The sequence below is a fragment of the Eleginops maclovinus genome, chromosome 15 (genome assembly GCF_036324505.1).
Source record: "Eleginops maclovinus isolate JMC-PN-2008 ecotype Puerto Natales chromosome 15, JC_Emac_rtc_rv5, whole genome shotgun sequence".
NCBI lineage: Eukaryota > Metazoa > Chordata > Actinopteri > Perciformes > Eleginopidae > Eleginops > Eleginops maclovinus.
In genome coordinates, this window is record NC_086363.1 from 9,461,578 (window position 1) to 9,478,152 (window position 16,575).

The window sequence follows — 16,575 nt, forward strand, 5'->3', positions numbered from 1 at the left end:
GCCGGTCACCCTGACAATTCTGTCCTTTCCTCCTGTGTGGCCGCTCCATTCTTCAAAAGACAAACATCCAGTTGGGCTGCGGCTAAGAGTGGACAAAAGGAGCTCAGAAACTCCAGGAGCTAACTGTATTTCAGCCTCTTGGTTTTGGGACTTTTTAACCACATTATTTTAAGGCCCAACAATCTGAACTGTGTCATCATATCAGTTTACACTTGGCCAAACCACCGCTGCCCAAAACCACAGTGCAGAGTCCCCAGTTTGCCTCACATTCGCACAGCAATAATAATACTCGTACTTTGTCCTGCTTGTTTTGGTCCTGTCTAAAATTAGACTCGGGCCTTATTAGTCTCAGCTCCATGTAACACACTCACTGTTAGAACTATAAAATCGTATTATTTATCCCTACTGGTATACATTTGGCATTCCTCTTTAGTCAGAAGTGAGTCACTGGTATTTCACATGAAGGTGATTCACTCATTCCTCTCTTGGATTCTGCAACAGGCTTCTCTGGCATTGTTTTAAACGGCTAATGCTGTTGCCAATACCGTCTTGACGCATACTTTCTGTTGCACAGACCAGAAGAAAACGTCTCTCTGTGGTGTCTTTTTGCAAACCTTCAATTGCTAATGTGCGACGCCTTGAGCACAGCTCTTCTTACTTTCTTTGGATCAATGTGTTGAACTGAAACCCATCATGTTTTCCAGCTTGATTTTATAAAAGTGGTGTTCAGAGACAGTGGGGCTAGTTGGAAAAATAACACGAACCACGAACCAAATTCTCTTGAGTTCCTGAAGGCTTATAACAGTACCCTTTCTACCACCCACTATGTCAGGGTAAGGGTTTTTTCGTACATTTGAGCGGATAGACAGACTGTGGTATGTTATGAGCAAAGACTGAAGAGTATAAAGTCATGCCAGGAGCTTTGTGAGGATTTGCTCAGGCACAGCCAAATCTCAGAATGCTAACACATTCTCTACCAAACAAAATTGTTAACTCCATGGTGGCATTAAAGAATACCAGGAAATAAAAACGCATCAGGATTTCTTCACTGGCCACATCGAATGTCTGTAAAACCATTCATTGCAAAACCATCACATAATTGATGAGAAATTTTAGTCTGGATCTTCGGAATAGCCAACAGTCCAATATTGGGAGCTGCTAGTGTGGCTAAAATGAATTTATTGTCAAAGATATATATTTTTCCACATCAATGTCAATCACCTCATCTGAATAAATATGTCTTTCTTTCTTTCTTTCTTTGCTTTTCTTTTTTTCCTTATCACCTTCTCTCTTTCTCTAGGTATCAGTATTACCTGCAGGTGAAAAATGCAGTGTTGGACGGACGCCTCCACTGCACAGTAGAGCAGGGGATCAGGCTAGCTGGCCTAGCAGTACAAGGTGAGGCACACACACACACACACACACATACACATACACATACACATACACATACACATACACACACATGCACGAACAAACATCTCATGTGAATAATCTACCAGAGCGAGACAGGCAGCATAAGAGAGAGCACAAACTCACACTTTCTCAGGTCATCTCAACTTCACTACCTAATATGGCTGCATACCACTTGGAGAGCCCAGTCCACTTGAGTTCCTATGGTATCAGTCAACACACACACACACACACACACACACACACACACACACACACACACACACACACACACACACACACACACACACACACACACTCCATCTCCTCAGTCTTGTTCCTAGGTGCTGTCTGTGTCTCAGGGGGAATGTAAACAGACAGTTAGCTTATCGCTAGTTCCAAGGTTAGCCTTCGTAGCATCAAAAAGACACTTATCTGGCGGGAGGTTAGGTTCCTCTGCTACAATTACTTTTATCCGACAGACAGCAGAACACTACTTAGGATGCCCTCTGGCAACGGAGATGGTGTGCAGGTGGACACATTACTTGTGTGATGTAGAAATGAGTTATTACAAGGTATGAGTGACTTATCAGTTAGCTAATTAGGCTACATGTTAGCCAATTAAGCTAATGAATGGCTTCTTGCTGTTCTGAATGAAAGACTATTTGCCAAAGTAGAAATATACTGTTATTTGTGCTTTCCTAATGAAAGCTTTGCGGTGCTCCAAAATCTGAAAATAGGGCAATTTTATAACTTCCTGACATTCATCTTGTGTGAGCATCTTTGGCCCAAACGTTTTCTTTGGAATAAATAAGGTTTAACCACATCCTTTGAACACTGTAGATATAACTTTCAAAATGAAGGCCAACAATCGTGCACAAATAGTAGTCTAATAATAGTCGGTTCCTCGTACAATCTGAAGTCTTTTCAGTTTTTAAAGTCTTAATAAATCAATAAACAAAGCAAAAGGCAATATATTCTATGTAATGTGCATTTTGTAAATGTTCCATTATACACATAACTTTTTTTTACCTTAAAAATGATTAATGAATGTGTTTGTATTTTTTAGCTGACTTTGGAGACTTCACTCAGTTCATGTCCCAGGACTTCCTCAGGGAGTATGTGCTCTTCCCTGTGGTGAGTTCTCAAAACTTCACTGTTAAAATATTGTGTGTTTCTTTGTGAGTCCCTGTGTGATGCCTGAAGGCACACATTCTTGTGTCACCTCTGTACCTCCTCCCTGTGCATACCTGATTGACAGTCAGAACACGGGCAACCAGAATAGTGAGATAAAGATCTAGTGGAAACAAACTGAATTACATCCAAGGAACACTATGTTACATCGCACAGCTACTAGATGTTCATAGCTAAACTGAATACAGGACAACTGCAAACCATTTGACAAGGTGGAGAAAGAGGCAATGCTTAGTAAATGCTTGAACCTTTTCTTTACCTTCCCATCTTCATATAAATATTCATTCCTCAGCTGTTAGTTTTGTTATGCTTCTCCTCTTTTTCTCCTTTTTTTGGTTTGCTGACTGATGTTTTTGTTAACTCCCTTTTCTCTCAGAACTGGCCTAATGGAGATGAGGTGCTTGAGGAGTGGACCCAAAAAGTTGCTAAAGAGCACAAGAGTCGCTGGTAAAGCTTCATTTTATAGTTTTTGTACATGTGTGATAAAAAAGAAAGGAAAAGGATTGTCTAAGTACCAGATGTTAAATCTGTTTATACTTTCCAGTCGAATGCAGACTGCTGAAGCAGAGCTTCTGTACATCAAAGAGGTGGAGAAACTGGACGGCTTTGGGCAGGAGAGCTTTCCTGCAAAGGTAGATAAAAAACATAACACCCCCATCCTCCCACACACACACACACACACACACACACACACACACACACACACACACACACACACACACACACACACACACACACACACACACACACACACACACACACACACACACATCTATACAGAGGAGCTGGTTTCTCTGTTCTTGAGAAGAGTTTTTCTTTGTCCTTATTATTTTCACTCATCTTTCACAGGACAACTACACCAACGATATTTTCATCGGTGTGTCCTTCATTGGGGTGTTTGTCAAACACATAAATGGCCGATCCATCATGCTCCACAAGTAAGCCCCCCCACCCTCCATCATATTTATCTATTTTTGACCCTATCCTTGATCCTGAGGCAGTAGGGGTAATACAAATAAAGAAAAGTAAAAGAAAGTATTGTGAAGTTTGTGTGGGAAAATTCATCCTCGTGTGCATTTGTTTGTGTTTGACAGGTGGAAGGACATTGGTACCATAGCGCACAACAAGTCAGCCATCACAGTGGAGATAACAAGCAGAGACGACCCCATTATTTTTCACATGGTGAGTGTTTAGTCTGCAGGTGTTCTCAGTACACACACACACACACACACACACACACACACACACACACACACACACACACACACACACACACACACACACACACACACACACACACACACACACACACACACACACACACACACACACACATGCAAGGTTTCTAGTAGGAAGTTAAACAAAGAACAAGCACATTCCAAGATATCCTTGCACACTGACAAAAACAGGAGCTTTATTTTCTAAAAATACAACTGCCGTGTTTATTTCAAATATGAACATTTATCTCTCTTTGTTTGGATCTGCAGGAGGATATGGAAATGGCCAAGTACATCGCTCGTCTTTTCACGGCCAGACACAAATTCTATAAACAGAACAAGATCTGTGCAGAGTGAGTCCCGAGGCCAGCTGAAGGCCGTTACAACACTTATAAATCTATAAATCTTATAAATACATCTGCCTTTAATATTTAAAATAGAGTTTATTAACTTTTGAAGGCTATGTAAAAGAATGTAATACCAAAAAAAGTTGTACTTGGTGATACAGAGTTCATCGGTTTTTCAGTTTGTGAATAATCTTCTATGTTTGTGTCCCTTAAGGCCGACTCACTCACCTGCACAAATCAGGAGGAGAACCACCTGGACCCACCGCCTCTCTCTGGTACTGTCAGAAGCGTTTCAAGCTTTGATGTGGTTCATGTTCATTGGTTATTACTCAGTGGTTTGACACAGTGTATAAATGAGACCAAAAGTCAGGGGACAGAGGACCAATTTAGGAGGGAAAACAGAAACGACTGTGGTTTGAGATTTGACTGCTCTCCCACTCAGGGCGGCACTTAATTGTGCCATGGAGCCTCAGTTTGAACGTGCGTTGGTGGTGTGGTGGGTGTTGTTGGAAAGTTTGCAAGGGTGTTACTTGGTCTGATTTCCGGTGCGACAATGAAGGCAGTGATTTGTGCGTCTCCCTCCCTGCTGGCCAGACAATGGCTTGGCTAAATGTGGCACAATAGCTGTTCATTCAGTCCTCTCGAGCACTCTGTTGTCAGTCTCAAGAAACACAGGCATCTGCGAATGACATCTCCAAGGCCCTAGAGTAGATCTTTCACCTGTTGAGTTAGGATATATTGCAGTGTGACTCATTTAATGGCTGCTCCAATATTTGCAGATCATGATAATGTCCAAAACTTAATGGAGCGTTAAATAATTGCTTCTCCTTAATCACATATAATGTGTTTCTTCATTCAGCCGCGGCCCCAGTCCTGTAACTTCCAGTCAATGCATTCCCAGTATGGAGAGCATTATCAGGACACACAGAGCTCTCAAGGTATGTGTAAAACACACACACATGCGCACACACGACACACACACACACACACACACACACACACACACACACACAAACACAAACACACACACATACACACAGAAACAGCTTCAGAGTAAGTTTCAAACCCTCCAGCGCCCTGCTTTGACCACAATGAGAGTTAAGATTGGATCCTTCCTGGTGATTGAAGCATTTGAATGGAGCTAATTGTGTCTTTCCCATCATGCTCTGTGTGACTCAAGGCCCATTTATATTTGAACAATCTCCCAGCCAATTAGAGCCCAACGTTTGGGGTGCAGAGCGATGACCTCATTTTGTGCTTCACTCTTTCATTGACTTGTTCACACACTCAGTCGGCCTTTTTAATCTGAAGAGCTTCGCTCTTGTCCGCTTGTCAGTAAAACAGAGCGAGTGGAAAAACATCCTGGGTGTGCTACTATGTGTGGGTGTGAGATCATTCTGTAGTGTGACCTCAGGCTTGAGATTATGTATGTCTGCCTGCTTGTGGGCTTGAGATAGTTTCACATGAGAGAATGCTCTATTTGTTGAGTAAAGACGAATGACATGCATACCACTGTCTCCTTCGTAATGGTGGGAAGAAAATATTTCTAAGCCTTCCCACTCAAGTTGGTCAACTAAGGGGATCAAATGTTCAGATTTTTGGTGCTCCAGTGCAACCAAACCCAAACAATAACCAATTTGCTACATCAAACCCAACACCAAACCCACTTCAAACATGCTTAACTGAAATGATTGGGTTTTCTCTGAATGACCAAACTTCAGAAATGTAGTCCATATCATATCATTTAATCCTGGTTTAATTTAATGTCAATTTGACATATTTTATGGATTTCATTGACTTAACTATGTGTTTTTGTGGGATCTTTATTCTGTTGTATTTGCTTTATGTTATAGAAAACTGAAGCCAACAACTTTACTTACAGTTTGGACCCTTGGTTTGAGATGTATGAAAAAGATCCTATACAAAAATACTTCATTCTTTCTTCCTCTTTTGATCTTTAGACAGTATCTTCCATGACGAAGCCTGCTACAAGTCAGAGACTAGTCTGGACCACTGCCCGGCAGACTTTCCTTTCCGAAATGGTACCGTGCCCAATGGGAGCATGTACAGCAGCCCCAGCCTGAGCTCCCTCAATCACTCCCAGACTTTTGTCCCTCCCTCCCCCATGTCCTCCAACCTCAGCATCCCTGGCAGCGAGCTCATGCGCCCTGACTACATCCCCAGTCACCGGCACAGCGCCATCATTGCTCCGTCCTACAGGCCCACACCCGAGTACGATGCTGTCATGCGGCAGAAGCGACGCATGCTCCCCGCTCACCATGACTTTCACAGCCAATCGCTACGAAGCCTGAACATCAGTAATGCGTGTGCTTACCGCCAGCCTGAGGCTCTGGTGTATAGCCAGCCAGAGATGAGGGAGAGGAGCCCTTATCATGGCCTGGGGCCCAGCCCAGGACCTTACGCCCCACAGGTACAGTTACTGTGGATGCTCTGTGTTTGACTGTTTGTTGAATTTGCCGTTCATATCTACATCTCACACGGTTTCTCTATGAATGTTCACCTTGCAGATCAGCTACAGTAAGCCAGTGTCCCATGGCCCTCATCAGGGAGGACCAGCCACCAGTCAGGGCCCCTGTCATTCTCCCTGCGTTAATGGAGGTGGAGGCGGGGGTGGAGGTGTAGGAAACTCCATCTCTCACACTGTCAGCACACCTGAGCTGGCGAATACCAAACAACAGGGGAACGTGGGAAGCTATGCAGTTACAGCAAATGTGCTGAGAAACCACATGACGCGCCCTCCTCCTCCTTACCCTTCCAGCTCCTTCCGCCCGGCCACCAGCACCCCGGACCTGGCCAGCCACCGTCACCGCTGCATCGGGGGCAGCAGTCCAGAGCTGGTGACCCGCATGGTGCAGCTGTCGGTTAAGACCTTCCAACCGGACAGCTCGGCCGTGGTGCACCAGTCCCTGCAGGAAGTAAGTGAACCCTTAACTGCAGCTGCCAAGCACCGCTCCACCCTGGGCAAGAGACACAGCATGGAGGTGACCAGCAGCATGAGAGGAGGAGGAGGGATGGATGGCATGGGAATGAAGGGCATGAACGCTCCCCTTCATCGGAGGAACACTCTCAGAGAGCATGTGATGCCAGCTCAGCCTCAGTCCATCGCTCAGCCCCAAACCCCTCAGCCACAACCCCAGGCTCATCCTCAGCCTCCACCTCAGCAGACACAGGAGTTGTCCATGCAGATGCCTGTCCAGAAAGCATCTGAGGTTTCTGTCGCGCCACCTGAGACTGTGGCCTACCAGCATCAGAAGACTTTTTCCAATGCTACCATGCTCATACACAGTAGTGAGAGTGAAGAAGAGGAGGAGGAGGAAGAGGAGAGGCCTGAGTTGGACGTACACATTCCTGGTTTTAACGAGGACATCAGCATCAGCGCTCAGCTCCAGGCTGCTCTGGCCAAGCTGCCAAACAAGCCCCCTCCGGAGTACCCTGGTCCTCCTCGGCCTCCGAGCAATGTTCAAATCCGCACCAACAATCACAACCACACTCACCACCACAACCCAGGCCCGCAGAGCAACCAGGGACCAATGGACCCAAACCAAGCCCAGGGTCGAGCACTCAAAGCCGGGCAGAGCCCAGGGGGGTGGCGGGCCTGGTGGTGGTGGTGGTGGTGCATCTGCTGGTGGGACACTTACTAGAGGGGACCAAGGTGGGGTGAATGGGGCAGTTTTAGGTCCATCCATTTCAGAACCGGACCTTACCAGTGTGAAGGAGAGAGTTAGGAAGGAGCCGGTGAAAGAGAGGCCGGTGTCGGAGATGTTCTCCTTGGAAGACAGCATTGTGGAGAGGGAAATCGCTCAGAGAGTAAGACAATCTTTACACTGTTTTTTTTTTATCTTGCCATACATATTTTTTAAAACATGTGCTATGTATCACTTCTAAAATGAAGAGTCAACAGACTTCACATCAATGAAGATTTGCTGCTTTTCCCTGTATTATATCATTTTTGATTGTATACTTTAGCCATCCACAGATAATATTTTGGGGTTTTGGACCAAACATGAATATCAATTGGGCTCAGAATTTTTGGTGGGAATTCAAATAATCAATAGGTGTGTTGCTAAAGATATTACAGTATATAACGATTAAATAGATTCCAGCATATACAAAGCAGCCATAACAGGGTTGATCATGTAGTATGTCAGTGATGTAGAAAGGAATGACATGACCAACACAGGCTTTAATGAAGCACATTTTTCTGTACTAGGCGAAACAAAAACACCACCATATTGCAACAGTATTTCAGTCTGTTGTTTTGCTAGCTAGTTCCATAGCTCCTGATTAGCAGTAATCCGGGGTTCAGCACCTGAGAGGGTAGCACTAGGCTCTGAGTCCCCCCTGGCAGCTAAAACCCCGTAAATCCCAGAGATTACTCTTTGTGTTAGGTGTGCTTGTGTATGCCGGCTCACTCTTCAGGCACAAACATTTGGCACAGCAGCGACCCCAGGTATAAGTTAAATAATATTAGTGCCTCATTTTGATTGGATAAACCTGTCTTGTTCGAAAAATATCCTGTTGTGGTCAGTTTTTATAGTGTAAATCAACTAAATGTTGCTTCGATCCAGAAGTCCAAAGCTTTTATCCCTCGACGGGTTTATCTCATACCTAGAGGACACCCCCGGTGACCCCCAAGCTGTTGTTTTGACTATCCCACAGGGAATGAAAGAGGTGGAGCTGTCCTGGAGGTTTAATAGCATCAGAGCTTAGGAGAGATAATCCTTGGAGGAAGGAGGGACCGTGCGATGTGGGTCAGAGTTTGGCTAGCGTGCTAGAGAAGAAAAAAGACAGGGTGACAGAGGAAGCGTGTGTTCTGTAAAGAAAAGGAAGCTGAAGAGGTAGGTGGGAAAAGCTAAGAACTGAAAGAATGAAAAATATTTGAAGGACAAAACAAGGATGAAAGCATTAGAAGAAGTTGAGGCTGAGGTAAAAAGGATAAGAAGTTGCAAGACTGCTCTTAATAGGCTTTACATTTTAGTTCACACCTTTGGTCAGAATATCGGGGGAATTGGTACGGCCAGGTTTGCGCTACAAACAGGACACACACACACACTCGTTTGCACGTCAAGTTCTCCCCACCTACCTTAAGCACTCACATCTGCGTGCTCACTAACTTAAAGCCAGCGTAGGTCACTCAGTCTTGCAATGCTGCCGATGCCTGTTACCATGACACCAGGATTTTCCTCTCTCCTGAAGACGCTGGAAAGACAGAAGATGTCCGTGGACTCCATGAAGAGGCCGCTGATGATGGCCGCCCTCAACGGCCTTTACGTGGCCCGAATGCATGTCCCCGAGAATCCCGCGGAAGAAGGTGCCAAAGCTGCTACAGACGAACGGGTGAGATGTTTGCTCTTACTTAATGAAATATATCTGAAGCTGCTTGAGTATTTAATATTCCAATGGTCTTATCGTTAGAGGAAGTCTTCTTCTTTTTATCTAGCGAATGGCATTTTTTGGTTTGTTTTTCAGTTGGACAGTATGTGCTGGCTTAAAAATTGATGTTGTTATGATCGCAATAATTTCATTTTTCTTTCTTCTTTATGACAGTAGATTTAACTCTTGCTAAACCTCCTGGGATGCATTATAATGAGAACATTGTAGGTTTATTATTGTCATTTTATGGGAGAATAGAGAATAGTTAGAAGTTCTTTGGAGCTCATTTTTACTCCCAGTTGCTCAAACTATTTTAGAAAACCATTTTAGACTTAATACATTTATATAAGCACACCACAATTTTACAACTGTTGTTTTTCTAGATTAAGACTCTTTTTGTTCATGGTAAAATAGTTCTTTAAGCCCAAAAATGTGTCTTAAAAATTGTTAATTTTCTCATTAGAGGATTATTGTCGGGGCTTTTGTCGAACTTACAGGCTCCCCAACTGTTGCAATGATAAATTAAGATGAAAACGGTTGCTGTGAGCCTCTAATAATCACACTGTTTAATGCATTTTGTTTTCCAATCGCTGTCTGTTGGCTCTCTTTGGAGTCTGGAGGTGTGAAACGCAGCCTTTGTCTCGACCGTTGCTAAGCTAACGGGGGCAAGCCCTAAGTGGGCTGTGGAACGCGTGGCATGGTGGTGCTTATCGCCTCTAGGCCGGCGGTATGTTAAGAATGTGACCCGAGAGAGAGCGAGCCACACAGAAAGAGTGATAGAAAAAGAGCGAGAGACTGAGATGCTGCCCTCTGAAACATGACTGGACTAATAAACATGTCCCTATCGGGATGAATACCACCGCTGCACATTCTGCTCTTTTACAGCTGCCTTGATGCATTATACATGCTTTGAGTTCTTTGATATTATAGCCAGTGAGCGGTGACGAACGTTTATAAATGCAGACCTGTATTATAATGAGATTTCTGGATTCTTCGGGTCTGAATAGTCTTTGGTATGGTGGAATGTAAACGGATAGAAGCCCCTCGGGGACTGAAAGAGAAACCTCTGAATGACTAACACCCTCTCCTTTCTCTCTTTCTCTCCCTGTCTCTCCAGTGTAAGACCTTGGAGTTGAAGCTGGAAGAGGAGCGGGTCTTCACTGAGTATGAGCAGGTGCCCAAGAAGAGGACAGACTGTGTGCTCACCACGGCAACTCTGCCCGAAAACACGGAGCGCAACCGTTTCCGTGACGTCGTTCCCTACGAGGAGAATCGAGTCGAGCTCGTGCCAAACAAGGAGAACAACACGGGCTTCATCAATGCCTCGCATATCAAGGTGCGCTCGAGAGGTCACGGGCATAATGAGAAAAGTGTCAAAAGGAATTTAAAAGGATGATTTTAGATCAGACTTGTAACTTTGTTATTTGTCGACTCTATGAAAACCTTTTTCATGAGCCAAAAAAACAAGCCTTTGTGGCAATACATTTTTCAGGAACATTGTTTATGAAGCTTAAGTAGCTGAACCTATAAACCAAACATTTGATCATTATTAGTTGGTTCATAGATATACCAGCGCCAGTCTGACCTCAAATCAGTTTAATGACAAAGGAACAGTCCTTTCTTTGTCACATTCTTCATGTGTCACGATAAATTCAGTCTGTTTTCAACATAAATATTTTCTCCTTAGATAAGCGTGATATTTGTTGTTACATTTATATGAACAAATAGAACAACCGTATGCAATGGCTCTTTAGATATATAACATCATACTCCATTGAATGCTTACTGCTTCAAAATCACAGCCTGTATTTTATATCAGACTTTATCATCCCAGTTTTCAGTGTGAACTAGTATAGCGCTAAATAATTATATTGACTATTAAGTAATAGAATATTCCACAAAGTGTTTTATAAGACTCAAGTTCATGTGTTTGACTGAACAATTACAGTCTCAAAGTGCTTAGCAACACCCACATCACACACCACAAATTGAAACGCAGAGCATAAACTCGACACATTGAGCTCCCTGCTCGTCTTTGTTGTGGTCATTCCTAAGCAGCGAATGGTTTGGAGGAAGGGATGAAAGGCAGCTGTTGAAGGCTGTTTGGGCCTTTTTAAGCTCTCAGAGCTCGTGGAATTCCCAAAGAATGTGGTCCAAACTCCAAACCCTCTTAAGTCAACCTGAGCTGCTCTCACTAACCCTCTATTCATGCTTAGTTGCAAACAGTGTGTGCCACAAGCTTGTGTGTCTGCATGACTTTGCATTTTACCAGAACAGCACTGAGTCGCTGCCTATCACCGTGTAACCCTCTTACTTTCTCCCGTCATTTAAGGTAACTGCCACAGAACAAAGGGCCTTGTTTACTCCCCATCCATCTCCTAATACACTGTTTACGGTCACAAGGTGGCCTGAGGAATTAGCCGGGACATGCTCATTATGTAACGGCCCTCTGTGGTGGGGGTGTATTGAAGATGCTGTGTGTTGCCTTGTGATTATTAATGAAGGAGATCAAAAGAAAGCTAAAGAAGAGGGTTTTAGAAATGAGAGAAAAGACTCAAACTGTGGTTGGAAATGATGTTTATACTGCCCTCCAGTGGTGGTACTGTCAAGATGTGTAAACAAGCTTTTAACATCATATTTGAACGTTTGAATTGATTAATTTCTGGCTTAAACTTGAGCTTTTATTCAATCTAAATGTGCTTTTTAATGAGCAGGTTAGCTTGTTTACACATATGTAGGCTGATTATTATTCACATTGCAGTGAAGAGATGCAACAAATAGCCAAATTGTTCAAATAAACACCAACTAAAAAGAAAGAAACACCAACTACTTTTTAATTAATTTTTAATGTAATTTTTAATCTAAAAATAGCAAATACATATTAAATCACCCTCCCAAGTCTGAGCAATTTGTGTAATCGCACATTTAACTGTATATTTTTGGGTTTTGGATAGACAAAGAAGATATTTAAGCCCGGCATCACAGACTTTGAAAACTGATATCATTATTTTCTTCTATATTCTGACATTTTATTGACCAAACATTCATTAATTAATAAAGAAAGCTATTAGTCGATTAAACAAATGCAAATAATCACCCTGCTACTGTCACTGTGTTCCATGAGCACTAATTGATTCTTCATTTGTGTGTGTGTGTGTTTTCCCAGGTGATGATCAGAGGGGAGGAGTGGCACTACATTGCCACCCAGGGCCCACTAGCCAACACCTGTGCCGATTTCTGGCAGATGGTATGGGAGCAGGGGGTCAACGTCATCGCCATGGTTACTGCCGAGGAGGTACACATACACACATATGCCCGCACATGGCACCCGCAGATGTGGATATTTTTCAGCCGCCAACAGCTGGTGTCTGTCTGTGTGTGAGAAATAGGATAACAGTGAGAGTGCGTGTGTAACTGTGTGGTTGTGTTGATGAAAAAGTGTCATGAGAATCATCATCCCCTTCTTCTCTTTCTCCCCAATCTTCACTCATTGTTCCATCCAGGAGGGTGGCAGGCCCAAGAGTCACCGCTACTGGCCAAAACTGGGCTCCAAACACAACTCGGCCACTCATGGTAAATTCAAGGTGACCACAAAATTCCGCACCGACTCGGGCTGCTATGCCACCACGGGGTTAAAGGTCAAACACCTGCTCTCTGGCCAGGAGAGGACGGTCTGGCACCTGCAGTACACTGACTGGCCTGAGCAGGGCTGTCCCGAATATGTCCAGGGATTCCTCTGTGAGTGACACCATTATCATCATCATCATCATTTGTGTGAATTGAACTTTATTAAGACTTAACGAGAAGTGAAAAGCAATCTAATTGCCTTTATTACTTTAGGACATGTTGTGAAATGTACTTTCTTGAAAAGAGACTTACACTATAGTGATTAATGTTGTGAATAAATAGCTAGAGCCAGCAGGCAGTTAGCTTAGCCTAGCATGAAGACTGGTAGCAGGGGGTAAAACTCTTTAATTCATACAAAAAACAATATGTCAAAACACTTTAATTTGTGGTTTTACTTTTTATTAGTCATGCTAGCTTCTTCCGCTAACCCTGATCTTAAGTTAAGCTACACAGGGTTAAGCTAACCCTGAGTAGCTTTCCAAAAGACATTGCAGTGTGAAGTTGTGTTTCCTTTAGAAGCAGAATGCTGTGAAAATGTGAGTAACAAAGCAACCTATAACCCGTATAACAAAATCTCTCTACAGCCTACCTAGAGGAGATCCAGTCTGTAAGGAGACACACCAACTCCATGCTGGACACCTCAAAGAGCCTCAACCCACCCGTAGTGGTTCACTGTAGTGCCGGGGTGGGTCGCACCGGAGTGGTCATCCTCACTGAGCTCATGATCAGCTGCCTGGAGCACAATGAGGTGGGTGGACTTTCTGGGATTCAAAGTCTTGTGCTAGAAAGGTTTTGTTATATTTAGGACCACAGTTTTTTAGTAGAATCATTTACTACAAATATAACATGACACACCTTACTTTATGTGGATGAAAAGCATACAAACAAGTCATTTGTTTTGCAAATCAAGAATTTTGAGACATTAGAAAAGTATTCAAATATTTGTTAAAAGGATACACATCATTTGCAAAACTATGTACACTTTCTCATCTAAGTATGCAGACTAGGCACACGCAGATATGATGAATATATTTGGCTTGATGATTCCCCTGTATCAGTGTAACTGATGTGTGTGTTTTTAGAGCCAACATGCATATGGGCTTGTTACTGCTCAGAATACTGTAGCTCAAAGAAACACACTGTTCCTTCTTATCTCTTTTATTTCTCATTTTTTAATCACCATATTTTGTCTCTCTCCTCCTCCTTCCCCTTCAGCCTGTGGAGGTTCCCACCATGTTGTCGGAGCTGAGGCAGCAGAGGATGCTGATGGTGCAGACCATCTCCCAGTATAAGTTTGTCTATCAGGTGCTCATTCAGTTCCTGAAGAACTCCCGGCTCATCTGAGTTGGGATGCTGACATTTGTCCTTACATGATGTGGCAATGAATGGCACCGGATAACTCCAATGGTACTTGAAATTGGCATGAGAACTGTACAACAGATACAGTGTTACCGGTTGGAAGCAAATACAGAGATTCATGTTCAGTTTTATATGTTGCAGTTTATGGAAAATTTGGTTGATTTTCCAGACAAAATCACCTCAAGGGAGGCAAGGATTTGTGTAGGCTTGTATAGAAACTGACGGCCATTTCTCCTCATCAGTGTATGTGGGTCTTTGCCCCCTGGGTTTTACTCTTGGACCTGCTCATGGAGAATCATGTGTGTGCGTTTTACCCATGCAGATGTCCTCTAGAGATTTCTTAACATCAGATCTCTTGTTTCTGTTCGGATAGGTGGCCTGCCTGCCACATTTCTTATTCATAATTCAGCCATAATCAGAAATGGCACTATGCTGCATGAACAGTAGGTGGCAGCAGTATTACTTTTATTTTCTATACTCTGAAAGAGTTTGCCAAACAAAAGTATTCCTTAAAACACTCTTCTAAAATGTTCCTTTTATTTTTGACAGAGTATTAATAATACAGCAAATATTTACTTTAACATTTTAACAAATGTTTTTATTTATTTCTATCAAGATTGTGGTCGCCTTCACCATTAAACGGAGCATTAACAAGCATGTCGGTCCTTCCCCTGTGGATGCATGTTTTTCAACCCGTCTTAATTTTTACCATATTTTTTTTGGAAAGCCTTCTTCGTCAATTCCAAAAGTGTCACTAACATTTTCCTTGATACATTTCTACTAAGATCCAGCTCCACATGCTAACAAACAAAGTGCATTTTAACAGTCATTTGTTTCTTGAATCACAGCTCCTCGTGATCAACTGTGTTTTATCGCATTTCCCACTAAAAAGCATTTCAAAAGTCTAAAAAGTATTTGTCCAAATAAATGGAGAACATTTATAAATATAATTTCACAGTTGGCACTCGCAGTAACTAGAGAATTGTTTCTTACACAGCAAGTACTGTATAGGCTGTGTAATTGTGCCTTATTAAAACATGAAAGTAGGGGAAGACGTTTCCTGGTTTTAGGGTCCTGGATGTGTTTTTTACCTCCAAAGATTAAATCTTAAAATCCATATTTAATAGTTTGTGTTTGTGATAACATTTCAAGTCATTTACCTACCTTTTAAGTAAAGATTTGGCAGCATGAGGTTTGGTTTTGAAAGGATGATATTAAATATGACACATGTGACTTTGCTTAAAAAACAAAGGCCTTTAATACAAATCTGATTCAAGCCTAATAGATTACTATGTTGCCATGTTCCTGTTTATAAAACTACGCTCCTTTAACATTACATCTTATTTTTTATTTTTCTGAATCATGATGCAAAGCCAGCCATGTCTAAAATAACTTTGTAAATAATGGGCATGTGAGAAAAAGATTTCTACAAATGTTTTATATAGTTTCTTCTTTTGACTTGGTACCCTAAAAATACCGCAACATAATAAACTATGCATGCATTTTTATATTTCAATGTATATATTCTCAAATAAGTATAAGCTTTATGCTCTCTTGACATATAAGTGTTTCTTTGCACTTCTGTTTTCTTTGTGACAGTATTTTCTCACACGGCATTCCACTGTTTGTTTATATTTAATTTTTCCCCTTCATTTTTTTTGTGGCAAAACTCCCAAATATGTTTCAAAGTATGTGTACATATGTTTTGTATATGCGTTTTCAGTGCATTAAGTCTTTTGTTTTCTTTCCCCAGACATGTATGAACCTGTCGTACTTGCTTATTATGCAATAAAGCCTTATTTTCTTTAAGACTTTGGCCACAAATGAATTTATTCTGGAAGGTTTCAATCATTTCCTTTATTTTGTATAATGTATGTGTTGAAGAGGGTTTTTTTTCTCACAGTATTGCAGAAATGTATTAGTTTAAAGCACTCACACAAGGCGCTAATGCTTACAATGCTTTATCCCTTCAATCTGACTCGGCACTTCCTGAAGCTCTATTACCCTCTTGGCGAGGCAGCTGTCCTTATTGGCTGACAGGGATT

General features: G+C 42.4%; 1 protein-coding gene across 1 annotated transcript in view; it reads left to right on the top strand.

Moving 5' to 3' along the window:
• LOC134876954 (tyrosine-protein phosphatase non-receptor type 14-like) overlaps positions 1-16,339 on the top strand; it is a 36,992-nt gene extending 20,653 nt beyond the window's left edge. The window contains 18 exon segments of the mRNA XM_063902242.1: positions 1,301-1,398; positions 2,462-2,529; positions 2,963-3,033; positions 3,131-3,218; positions 3,436-3,524; positions 3,681-3,768; positions 4,074-4,156; positions 4,365-4,425; positions 5,010-5,088; positions 6,112-6,581; positions 6,679-7,752; positions 7,754-7,978; positions 9,368-9,508; positions 10,662-10,880; positions 12,711-12,839; positions 13,048-13,282; positions 13,756-13,919; positions 14,387-16,339. Coding sequence (XP_063758312.1) covers positions 1,301-1,398; positions 2,462-2,529; positions 2,963-3,033; positions 3,131-3,218; positions 3,436-3,524; positions 3,681-3,768; positions 4,074-4,156; positions 4,365-4,425; positions 5,010-5,088; positions 6,112-6,581; positions 6,679-7,752; positions 7,754-7,978; positions 9,368-9,508; positions 10,662-10,880; positions 12,711-12,839; positions 13,048-13,282; positions 13,756-13,919; positions 14,387-14,515 — 3,511 coding nt within the window. The 3' untranslated portion in view covers positions 14,516-16,339.
• Positions 16,340-16,575: the final 236 nt, after the last annotated feature.